This window comes from Fistularia commersonii, chromosome 21, assembly GCF_037954325.1.
Source record: "Fistularia commersonii isolate RoL2024-O1a breed Wild chromosome 21, RoL_Fcom_v1.0, whole genome shotgun sequence".
Classification (NCBI taxonomy): domain Eukaryota; kingdom Metazoa; phylum Chordata; class Actinopteri; order Syngnathiformes; family Fistulariidae; genus Fistularia; species Fistularia commersonii.
Window position 1 is genome coordinate 10,274,351 of NC_141304.1, and position 12,810 is coordinate 10,287,160.

General features: G+C 41.6%; 1 protein-coding gene across 1 annotated transcript; it reads left to right on the forward strand.

The window, feature by feature from the left end:
* The first annotated feature begins 1,116 nt into the window (after nt 1-1,116).
* On the forward strand, nt 1,117-12,491 carry LOC147222252 (serine/threonine-protein kinase 35-like). The gene is made up of 3 exons (XM_086168191.1): nt 1,117-2,044; nt 3,327-4,075; nt 8,946-12,491. Exons 1-2 carry the CDS (start codon nt 1,552-1,554, stop codon nt 4,043-4,045), a joined length of 1,212 nt encoding a protein of 403 aa, XP_086024317.1. The 5' UTR covers nt 1,117-1,551; the 3' UTR covers nt 4,046-4,075; nt 8,946-12,491.
* The last annotated feature ends 319 nt before the right edge of the window (nt 12,492-12,810 follow it).

Below are 12,810 nucleotides of genomic sequence, written 5' to 3' on the forward strand. Positions count from 1 at the left end.
TTTTATTATGTCAAGCTGTCGGAAAGCGACCGGAAATTGGTCTTAATCCGAGTTACACTAGTCAAATTTAGCAATACAAACCTCCTCAACGAAACGTAACTCGGTTCCCAAGTTGAACTTTGACGATTGTCAAAATTCAACTTGGGAACCGAGTTACGTTACGGGGGGGGGTTACAATTAAAGCTGATCAATTACTGTTGTTAGGGTAATCATAAACTGGTTTCACGGATGTAATAGTATATTTTTTCTTTTATTTTTAATTTTCACTTGCTATATCCCTCTCGATGCAGACCACAGAACTCTATCCGGCGCAGTTTTCTTTTTGGGAGGATTTTTTTTTTTATTATAAAAGAAAAAAAGGGCTGGATAAATTTTAGCAAAATCTTAAAATTCAATCTATTTTTATGTACCACTGTTTTAAACTAATTTTTTGTTGTTCTATTAAAATTAGTTATTCAGATAACGTCACTCCTTTTCTTCTTGTATAGTTGCCATCTATTTCAACATAAATTGTATGATAAAGTATTCATGATACATTTGGAATTTGGGGTCTAAACAAATCTAATGGATCATTCAAAATAATGTTTAACTTTAAGAAATATGATGGAGTTTTCAGAACATAAACATTTTTTCAGGCAATGTCAATGTCAGTTTAATATAGGTTGAATCTTTGTTCTTTTTTATTGATAGAATAGCCTCTATTGACATTGCGCAATACAACAAAATTGTAATGCTACTCGTTTTGTGTAGAAAACAAAAAAAGGAAAACAACAATACTCAACACAATATGATAGTAAAAAATGTGAATAAAAAAGTAAGTTGATTGTCAAAGAAGGTAATGTATCAAATATTTTAGAATTATAAATCATCACTGATTTTTGTGACATAAGTTACATATTGTAGCAGTTCATTTTAACTACATAACTCACAACTTTATATTCCATCATACCTTAAACCACCTCTCTCCCTTCATTGTTCAAGTACTATTACCCCCACCACTTGATTAAGTAAAATTATAAGTGAAAATCACTTATAATTTTACTTAATCAAGTGTAATGTTCCTCATCTCAGCATGTTTACAAGACTTCTGTTTACAGTAGCATTAATGATTGCTCCAGTCACTCATGTCACTTTATAGTATAGCTTTTTATTCATTATTGATTATAATATTGTGGACATATTGATGCATTTTTCTTCTCCGTTTGCTTTTGTTTCCTCCGCCGTGGAACAGCATTCAAAGATCGTTTTTGTTTTTATTGGGTTTTTTTTAACAGTAAAGGCTATTATACACTATTGGGTGACTGAAGGGTTAACCGCAGCTTTTATTTTGAAAATACAGCGACATTAACCTTCCATGTTGACGCACGCTTTACAATCCCGTTGCCTAAGTTTGCCCTCCAACTCCTCCTCCTTCTTCCCTGCGTTGCTCAGCAAGTTTCATAACTCGGTTTAAAAACATATAAGATTTGCCAGAAACCTCCATGAATACCGTCAGCGGGGACGACATGCGGACGCGGCGCCGTCTCACCTCCGGACGGTGACGGATTCGAGATGACCACCGCTGGCGGTGACAACTGGCGGAACCGCACGAGGAGCGCCCAAGCCTCCTGTAAGCTAACCGGGGCACAAGCCGATGACTCGGACGTGTTGCGGGTTCTCGACGTGGGAAACACGGCGGGGGAAGGCCATGTCATGGAGATGGACGACGACCTCTTCAAGCACGGCAACGCGGGCCGGAGGCTCATGGCCCCGCGATATAGCCTGATCCGGGAGGTGGGCAGGGGAACCTACGGCGTGGTTTACGAAGCACTGGCCCGAAGAACCGGTGCCAAAGTCGCCGTGAAGAAACTGCGTTGTGACGCTCCCGAGAACGTCGAGCTCGCCCTGCAGGAGTTCTGGGCGCTGGCGAGCTTAGAGAAGCGGCACCAAAACGTGGTCCAGCTGGAGGAATGTGTGCTGCAAAGGAACGGTATGGCCCAGAAAATGAGTCACGGGAACAAACGGTCCAAACAGTACCTACGACTCGTGGAGACCTCGTTAAAAGGTAACAGCCATTAGCCTCCAAAGCGGCTACTCAACATTAGCTTTTTCAACTGTGTCACTCCGACGTACATTCATATGTCCGACCAATAAGACAATGCATGCTCTTTTCGCCAAAGCCGAATTTTAAAAACCCAAATTAAAATTCTGAATAACCCACGTTTGTTTTCCCTCGCGACTATGTACTGACATTCGAGGCCATGCAACGTAAATTCCGTGATATTCGCAATGTAGTTCCGCGGTTGTGTAACCTGACAAAAGCGGCGAGGGGGGAGGGGGTGGATCAGTGTCGACGCCGATTTACTGTTCTAGCAACTGCTCACTGTAGCTAGTTGATACTTTCGTTTTTGTTATAATACTACAGCAATATCACTCCGCCGTCCCGATACACGTTTATGAATCTTTTGACGTGCTTTGATTTAACTAGCACGATCAACCGTTTCGTCGGATGTTAAACCCAATAACACCAATGCAGTTTCATCGTCGATCAGAATCCTGTTCAACACTAAGATCTCCTAAAGAATAAATGATCGGTCACAGTTCCCTAAGGTTTACCGAAGAAACACTGTCCATAAGTGGAATTGTTGTAGCCATGACAGACCCATGGCGTGGAGTGGGGTGGGGGGGTTTGTCAGGGAGCTCCCTGGCTCAGTCACTAAAATGGAGTCCGATGTCTTGGCTGTATTTCAGAGAGGTATTTATTCCAAGCCTACCAACAGCTGTCACACCCCTGCAAAGCCTGAGACGTAAAAAACAGGCTTTGTGTGTACACTTATTATGAATATATACACCACAAATTCATATTATTAGTGTACATGAATATCGCAATTTGCAATCTGTGTCTGCACCGGGATCAGGTTTTTCCCAAGACTAATACCCCAGGTTAATAATGTACTTTATTTTTCAATTAAAATTATTTGATTTGGTAAAAGTACACAGAGATTAGGGTCAGTCAGATGGAGAAAGCTGATTTGTCGCAGATGACCATTGAAGGGAGCAACTGAAAGGTAGAGTAGTTTTTGACTTTAAAAGGAAAATCCAGAAATGTTTTTTCTTTTTTAATAAAAGGGTACAATTTTTGTTTGTGTGTGTCTAGTATATCAATAAATTGGTGTTATTTTTTGATGATTGGTACAAAATGTTCAAGAGGATCCTTTTTTTTTTATTATTTCCTGAAATTATTTGTATGCGCTGCAATTCCTTCACCAGTCCCAAATTGTCAAAGGCCGGAACTTAGTTGTATCATATATTTGTGTCTGTTTGATCATTGTTTGTTTTGCTCACAGGAGAGCGAGTGCTCAGCCCACCAGAGGAACCGTGTTACCTCTGGTTTGTCATGGAGTTTTGTGAAGGCGGCGACCTCAACCAGTTCATCCTGTCCCGGCAGCCTGACCCTCGGACCAACAAGAGCTTCATGCTTCAAATGACCAGCGCCGTCGCATTCCTGCACGAGAACAACATCGTGCACAGAGACCTGAAACCCGACAACATCCTCATCTCGGAGAAGTCCGGCGCACCGGTGCTAAAGGTGGCAGACTTCGGCCTGAGCAAAGTGTGCGCAGGTTTGGGGACTGCAATCAAGGAAAAACAAGGTGAAGACAAGAATAAAAACGTCAACGTTAACAAGTATTGGTTGTCGTCGGCATGCGGCTCAGACTTCTACATGGCCCCTGAGGTGTGGGAGGGTCACTACACAGCCAAGGCTGACATATTCGCGCTGGGCATCATCATGTGGGCCATGTTGGAACGAATCACATTTATTGACGCCGAGTCGAAGCGGGAGCTCCTCGGAACGTACGTGCGACAGGGGGCGGACATTGTGCCGGTGGGCGAGGCGCTGCTAGAGAATCCAAAGATGGTGCTGAACATCCCTCAGAAACGCAGGTCATGCATGTCTGATGAAGTCAAGAAGCTGCTGCACGACATGCTGGCCGCCAACCCTCAGGACCGGCCTGATGCTTTCCAGCTGCAGGCCAGAATGGACAGGGTCATGTGTGCTACATGACCCCCCTCCATCACCCCAGTTGTGTTACAGGTAAATATGTCTCATCTTCATATAACTGCTGTGCATGAACCCATGTGCCAAATATTGAAATATACCAAATATCATTCAACTGATATTGCTGAAATATTGCCTAATCAGTTCTGTATCATAGATTTTTTTTTTTTTGGTGTGTGTGTGGGGGGGGGGGGGGGGTAGTGTTTAAAGATGTTACTTTTTTCCAAGTTGAATAATCCCAGTTAAATCATAATCATGTAGGAAAATGACAGAGCAAAACATTTTAAAACCACCAAAAGAATGGCCGGTAAACCAGATGAAACCACTCTTATTGGATCAGCTAACAAAACCACCTTTGTGCAGGATGTGAAACTAAATGTTATTAGTGTCAGATGTGTTGATAGTGTCGTGTCCAATCCCTTGGAATCCCAACTCCTCATGACGCTGGATGCACAGTTTAATGCTCCGTGTTTGTGGCTCAAGCATGGCTATGTATTCTGCATGACTGTAGATGCTATGGCTGACTACTGATTTTCACATTTCAAGCTGTCGGTGTCAGTGACATGTTACTGGGAGCGAAGGGTGAAGAGGGGGGTGTGGCCTTTCTGTCTGTGTTGACTAGAGCAGCTCTTATGCAACTAAATCCTCCACTGGCCTGGAATTGCCTGTGAGTGTGTTTTTTTTCGGGGGTGGGCCGCTTTGAGAACTCTTAATTCTTGTAACGGGGACGGAGGGATGTGTGCTTCTTAGTGGTTTGTGTGTAAATGCTTTCTGCTTTTGAACATTGATGAAATCTAGTTGCTCCTGTTGGCTTTGTTTGTTCTTTCGTCCCGTGCCCTGCCCTTGCAGGGGGGAGGGGAAGCAGTGTGTATTATGGCAGGGTGTCTGAGACGGCTGGCCAGAGAACTAGTTGATGGGCTGTAAGTGATGGAAATGTGGGATAAATGGGTGTCCATGAGGAATGGAGAAAACACAACAGGAAACAAAAGAACGAAGCACTTCTGGTTTCCAGGGAGGGGCTACTTCCAACCACAATTTTTTGGGGTCAAATCAGGAGCCCTGAACTTAAACACTGTATTTGCCACCTTCTCTTAAAATGGGACTTTCCCCCTAATCGTAACCCCCCCCCCCATTACAAGCAACATAAATAAATATTGACAAGCTCATATTGAAGTAGAAGCAGGTCACATGTCACAATAAGTTAAACAAAATGAATGTTGGCTAACTGCAAAAGCAGTGCAAATGTGCATCAGTACTCCAAATATTCCTTTAAAACTAACGGCCCAGGCAGTAACCTGATCTAAAGTACATTTCTTAATAATTCCTGGCCAATAAGGATGTTGTTTCAATGCAGGATTAAGTAATATCTGTCAATAACTCGTGTTTCAAGTTGTGTGGTGGAAAGCAACTTACAGCAAACCAATAGCAATGGAAACAACACAGCTGGTCCTTTTTCATAGCGTGTCTGCTGCTTGCAGTTCCTGGAAAAAATGGGCAATTGTTTTTGCATTCATGGCACCAGGTTCACTGCTGCTGCTGCTACCATGAAAATAGCAAGATGTTAAAATTGCCAACTAAGAACCAAGATGAATTCAAAGACAAAAGCTTTAGCTTGAAAAGCAAAGAGAATGGACGCTATCACAGGTATTTGTCATGCACTGGAACAGAAATGGACCTTGATTAGCTTCCACAATGGATGGTTGGTGGCCCCGACATGAGCCTGCTGAGGTCCTTTTTAGAAACCCCCTTGTAAAATGGAGTTACGGTTTGCCACACACCCATATTAACAATGTATTAAAGGCTGCTGAAGTATTCCAGAAGTCTGCTCTTTGCTCCATTTTATTTTGAACCTTTCCAGAGAGCAAAGAGCTGTCCATGAACGTTTATCTTTTATTCCTGTACCTTTGCCCCTCAACATACCGAGTAAGAGGCTGGGCTGAAGAAGGGAAAAACAGAAAAGGAAAGCATAACCCAATGGCTTTTTTCCTCCAGATCCAGACGTGCTCTGGTTTGTCTTTTTATCAGTTTCCACCCGTAGCATTCGACGAGCTGTTTGTCTGCAGGCTTTGTGATTTGATTCGTCTTTTATGAGTTTAGTCCTTCCATCATTGATAAACAGCTTTTTATTGATAAATCCATATTATATGGTTCTCATATCTGCCATTTCCTGTTTTGCTGTGATGGTTCAACATGCACGCAGTTCAGAAGCGCCAGTGTTTTCTTAACTTTCTCAAAAGTCATTGGCATATCAGCTCAGAGTACTCTTACCCCTGGATTTGTTTTTCATCTGTTGCAGCAACATTGAGGCAAAAATACACAGGTAGCCTTTCGAGTGGTCGCCCAATGCTGTTCCTTATCAGAGCTAAAGAAATATGATTCCAGTCTATTATTTGGTGTTGGTATATCTGCGGTTTGCCAACTAATGATAACTTTCAACCTCCCACCGGCAACACAACAGGGAACAACACGGAGTCAATTGAAATTGATTTTGCCAAAATCGTCAGTGTGTGTTTCCTACCGTGATGGTCTATTTTTGGTAACTATAATGAAGAATAAAGCAAAGTATGTGAGATTGTGTCATTCCAGAGACAATGATGCCGTCGTAGTTCTTCTTACAACTTGGTCAGAAGAGTGTGACTGCAGGGTAAGAATGCCCCAAAATATGTCAGTCCTAAGTTTGTGTTTGTGTTAGGAGCAGCTGGGGAGATATTAAATATTAACCATGGGCCCATTCGCAGATTCACTGTTCCTATGTTGATCCTTTCACTCAAGGGTCATGACCTGCGTTTGATTGATCTGTACAAAATGACCTACATCCATATAACGCCACGGAGGTACTTGTTTGATTCAGTTCTGCACATTGATCTTGCTGTCTGCACCATGCAAGTATTTTACTTGTCCAAAGGTCTACGGTTGCATGGCACAGTGGTTCTTGTTCACAACGACAGATATGATCCTTTGGTAGAGGCTAGAATGGCGTTGCAATTCACCAACGCTGCTGCATTGACCATGACACCAGTGGCCACCCCCACCTCGTGTTTGTTCGTCCCTTACCACCCCCACCCGAACTACAAAAATACAACCCTGCGAACAATTGCACATGTCTAAACCTCTTGGGATCCTGAGTCCTCTTAAGATACAGCATTAAAGTTCCCTTCAGCTGTCAACATGCACAGACTTCTGTGCTGCATCTAATGGCGGTAACAAAAACAAGGGATGTGCAATGTGCCGTTCCTCTACAGCTAATCCTGACATTTTGCCTCCATTTATAGTTTCCTTATATTAATGTGTGTCTGGTTTTGTTTAAAAAAATATTGGCTATTAAAATGGGTCTCAATGCTCCTATTTAGGAAGTACCTGTTTGAGGACGGTAAATTAACTCTTTTTCAATAAAGGAGAACACCTGTTGTGCTAACACCACCTTATCTTGTAGAGACAACTGGTTTCATTTATACTTATTTGGGTCCCACTTATCCAAAACCAGCAATGCATAAAAAAAAAAAAAATCAAAGCTAGAGTTTGAAGAGGTTAAAGTTGTATAGAATCAACCCTGTTCACGACACAATGGACCTGAGTTGATATGAATTCCTACGCTGTGTGAAAGTGACAAGTCAGCAGAATCCAGTAAAACTTGTTGTATTAAGCACTAAATCCTTGCTCAAAGCCCTTTGCATTATATAATGGCCTACATGGGGAAAATGTGTTGAAGCGTTACCGCTTTTAGTGACAAGCCGAGCTTCTGCACGTCAACACAGCAGGGGTCACACGAGTACTCAGGCCAGACTGTTCAAATGATCCACGACAGCACAGCAGTTTAGATTGACATTTGAAGCCAAATTCTGGCGCCCCAAGGCCATTGAAACAGTCTGCGGGCCAACAAGCTTGTGACGGACAGCAGGCCTGTGACAATAAGCCCATGCCGACCCACATGCCTGAGCTGTAGGGACCTTCTGAGCAGTGAATTCTAAACACCAAGCTCCAACTCTGTTGAAAGTCAAGGCAGTGCCAGAAATGACTGAGTTAACGCAGAGCAATATGCCCTAATCAGCAGTGTCATTTCCATGCCCTCCATGAAAATTGCGATATTTGCAATCCTGATAAATGCAATCCAACCGTGTGTGCTTGCGTGCGTGTGTGCGTGCGTGCGTGTGTGTGTGTGTGATTATTAATTCCATTAGAAATAATAACAGCAATAATAATAATGGATGTTGAATTCTGATAATTTACCTTGCCTGTATTTTTTCGTAACTGCTTATTGAAAGAAACAAGATGGGATTTGTTTGACAACAGAGCAGAAGTTTTTGCATTATCCTCACACTACTTGTTTTTTACTATTGCTCCTAAAAATCAATCAAATACTTTTTCATTTTGCAGTTCTTGTCAGGAAAACTGCGCAACTATGAGATCCAGCATGTCTCAACATATCACTATTTAAAAAAAAAAAAAAAAAAAAAAGCAGATGAGCATGTATTTTTTTGCCTTTTTGCCAGTCGATTTAATAAAATATGCAAGGAATGATCTGAACTTGTGCATGAAGTTACCTTAAAAAGCCGCCAGAGCTAACATGCTTGCTTGCTTTGTCTGTCAAGAAACCGATCAGATGAAGTACCGTTTTCACCTCCTTGGCTAATTGTGGCTGGTGTCTGGACAGACGAGTATTCTGTTGACCGAACAGCAAGTTCACAAAGAAATCACTTTTTTAACGCTAAACGATCAACACTTCGCACACACAGGCAGACATGCGCGCAAGAAACCTGGAAATCCCTAGCACGCGTCTAGATAGCCAGACGCTGGTGTGCTATTTGGGATTTCCATAATTATTATAAATAACGATCTTAGATGTTTTATAATCACCATGTACTGTTGGCAGGGTTTTTCTAATCAAGTGTGTTTTTTTTCTCCACAGACACAAACATGGCTGCAGCTGCTTCATCAGCAAGGGTCCCTGTTTTAACCTGTCGTCTGTGAAGGTGGAAAGAGAGGTGTATTGTCTCCTGCTCATCCGGATGGCAGAATGGATTCGGTTGGAACTTGTTAATAGTGGAAGGCGACAAATCCACAGCTCGTCTCGCCCCAGTTATCGTAACAACGTGAGCATCTGCTGCTGCCTAGTGGGTCGCTCGATAACATTGTAGAAACGGGAATGTCTCTGTACGCGCAATCTTTCACTCACACACACGCTCTCTCACACACACACACACCTGATCCTCAAACATTTTGCCTACAATCTCAGTTTCCCTGCACTGATATTAGAATTGTGTCCCCATGCTTAGCTGTATTCTATGGTCAATCAGTGCCACATGTTGCCCAGGTGAGATTTGACAACTGTTTGTATTGACCAACCTCACGGTTGACGCCTTTCTGTTTTCCTGAAGTGCAGAAGTGGCCCAAATCACCCATTTCAGAATGATTCTGCTGCAGTACAATGCCACCGATGATAAATTGCACATTCACACCACAGCACACAGGCCTGAACACGGATGTACACGGAACCTGTAGACAGATGGAACCTGGTGGTGTTGATCTAAACGTTCCTACTTGACAAACCCTTGAACTACAAGAATGACTTACAGAGAGAAAGACGTGGCTGTAAAACACTGGAGGTGTTTTTTTTTTGTATGTTTTGTTTTTTTTCTTTGAATCTGTGAACAGGTCCATTTCCCTGTCCTCATGTCAGTCATTTAGTTGTTGTTTTTTGTCTTCTACCTGATGCCTAGAAGTGCAGGAGCAGTTTAGCACCGTCATAGCAGGGGGGGAAGGATGTTAGTGATGAACAGTTCTAGTCTGTTTCACAGACCCATGTTGCTGAAGACTGTACCTTTTTCTGGCGTTATTTGATACTGTGCAGCTTTTCACAGCAATGAATGCCACTGCATTCAGTCCTGTCACGTGTCCACCGTCTGAGACTCAGACGATACTGAAGGTCATCATTTGCCAACGCTTTGTCAGTACAATAAATCGTTGAGCTGGAACGAACTGGAACTGTCGTGAACCGTGCACAGATTTTGCCCACACACTACTCAGCTGATGATGTAGGAAAGTAGCGAGGTGGGTGGTTTGGTGGCAAATGTAACTAGTACGAGCTGTTATGAGAGGCAGAATATCAAGGTGTTGATCTGCAGGAACATGCTCTTATGATATCACATTAGCTGTAATTGTAAACAATCATAACTTTATACCATTCATTTGACAAAATGCCATTTCCAAATCAAACCATTTTTATGTTCGTTCTTATCAATATTGGTCTTTACATCTACAGTATTGTCAATATTAGATAGTGATGATAGTGAGCTAACTAATCTGTTCGGCCTAAACAGGCAGCATTTATGTTCTCCTCATACACTGTCTAGCCTTTTTCACACACCACCTTTGTAAGGTTTCGTGTGAGAATCTAAAGAATGTTTCCCAGTGAACAGAATGTGAGGACAATGTTAAAGATGAGCATTTGAGACTGCAATGAAATTGCAAGCAAGATTAGGTTTTGTTCTGTGAGTCTCATGGGCTCTCTCGTCGATTCGTTCCAATCAGTGTGAGCTTTACTCAAAAATGGGTTAAATGGTCTCACTTTATCTTCAAGAAATGACCTATAGTTGTGGAATTACAAATGGAACCTTCTTGAGAAATTTCCAGTAAATAATCAAGAAATTACTGAAAAGGAAACTGGTTTCTGTGGCTTTGACCAGAAACCCCTGCGTTTAAAGCTTTGAAGTAGATGCTTCGCTCAGTGATGTCTGGCAGGCTGCAGCTCTTCACAGTTGACATAATTTCTTTGATTTTGCACTCCAAATACACAAGTTTGTCACTGAACATACAGCGTTTAGTTACAAATAAAGTTCGACCGGTTTTTCTGTGGATAACATTTTAAAGGGAACTAAGGCTTAACAACATCTATAGCGATTACTGTGACACAAGTTAAATTTCCCTGAAATTAGCTGGTAAGACTGGCTATCTTTTATCTGCAGTATTTTTTCATCACTTGACAGTAGGGAAGTCTGTTAAAGGACGATTTGAAGGAGACTGCCTCTACAGAAATGTGATATTACCGCTTGGGGTTGTCTCGTCATCAACACAACCACTACATGAAAATGTCGGGTTTTGCTTCTGCTGTGGATGATTTTTAGGCCGAACGTGAAACCGCTGTGGGTGAAAATGTTCCTTGTCAGTCCACTTTTCAATTAACATTACTTCCGGCATTGTTTGTGTAATTACAGTTCTAAATGTGTCAAGATGGGATTTGGGACATGAAAATAGTTTTAAAGACTCCCTAGTTTTTATTTACTCTCACACACACACACACACGCACACACCATCTTTCTTTCCTCTAATTGTACTACCTCATATGTCTGCTTTGGTTTTCTTTTTATCTGAGCCATCGTTTTGTTCTCCTCTCGTGAAATACATTCCTCATTCTGAGGCAAAAGTAAGAGATTTCAAAGCATTTTATTTAAGTGGCAGTGTTTGGGGAAAAAGGAGTGTAAATGTAAAAGGAATAAGCAGCAGAGCTTGAAATATGTTTACATACCTTTAATGTCACCACATTGTACTTTTGTTGCTAATGTACCTCCATTCTCCACTAATGTATGAATATTGTATGAAGCAGGGTAGAAGTGATTTCTTGAAATGGAGATGAGCCCTAGGGGCAGCCAAGTTTATTAAAATCACCTCCTAGTTTTTAATTTTTTTTCTTTGCTATTCTCATATATCTTTCTACAGCAGTCCTGGGCAATATAGCATTCAGTAAATAATAAGCAAACTTAGCTGATCCTATACCATGTATTTCTCATAGTCTTAATATATGATTAAATAATTTGAACTTTCTACATCCAAACATGCATCGGCAATTTTTTTTTTTAATCGTTTGACCCCCTTTTTCTCTCTACCTTGCTGTAAACGTCCATATTCTGTTTTCAGAATATAAACCAATTTAATGTCAACATTTAAAATAAAATAAATAAAATAGCCAAATTTACCCAAACACTAGCATGAGGATGAGGTTAAAGTCATGTGAATTTACTTGTTGATTAACCTGGATTTAGGTGAAAATTAGCAAAAAGAGTGATTTATTTTAGAGATCATTTATTAATATGATACAGTGATCTTAATGTTTCAGTGTAAACAACGCCTGGGCGTAAGTGTGGCCCCATGCAGCCCACCGCGTGGGGGTCCTCTGTGTGAGGGAATCCACTTCACCTGTCTGGGGGTGTCAGTGTGAACGTTTGTTTGTTTGTTTGTTTTTTCATTTATTTGTTTTTTTTCTTTTTGTTAAATATGCAACACTCAACTATGCAATCTCACCGAACTCTTCCCCAGAAAACATGTTTTTAGGAAAACTCCATCTTGGTTGTGTGTTGATGGACATTGTGAATTCAGTAGTTCCCGGGCTGAGCTTGTTTTTACTGACGACTTTGTACATATGAGAGTCCTGGTTCAATAAAGCTTAAAAAAACCAAAACGTCCCTATGTGTTTTATCCAGTGAATTATTTCAGCTTCACAGGCTGACTGAGGAAAGCCCTGCCTGTCTCGATGAGGCTACGCAACTGCAAGAGACATTTTCAAGAAGCTCTTTCACCTCGAGTATACGGTCTGTTCAGATTCGGCTATCACTAATTCATGTCTCCAAAGCCCATTACAGCCAATGGCGGGCTAATAATTACAATGTATGCTCAGTTGTGATGTTAGCAAACATTGAAATGGCCTGCTAACATCACGGAGATAAAATATGTCAACTATAGCAGGCTATTATGGGGCTACACCTGGCTGATAATGGTTC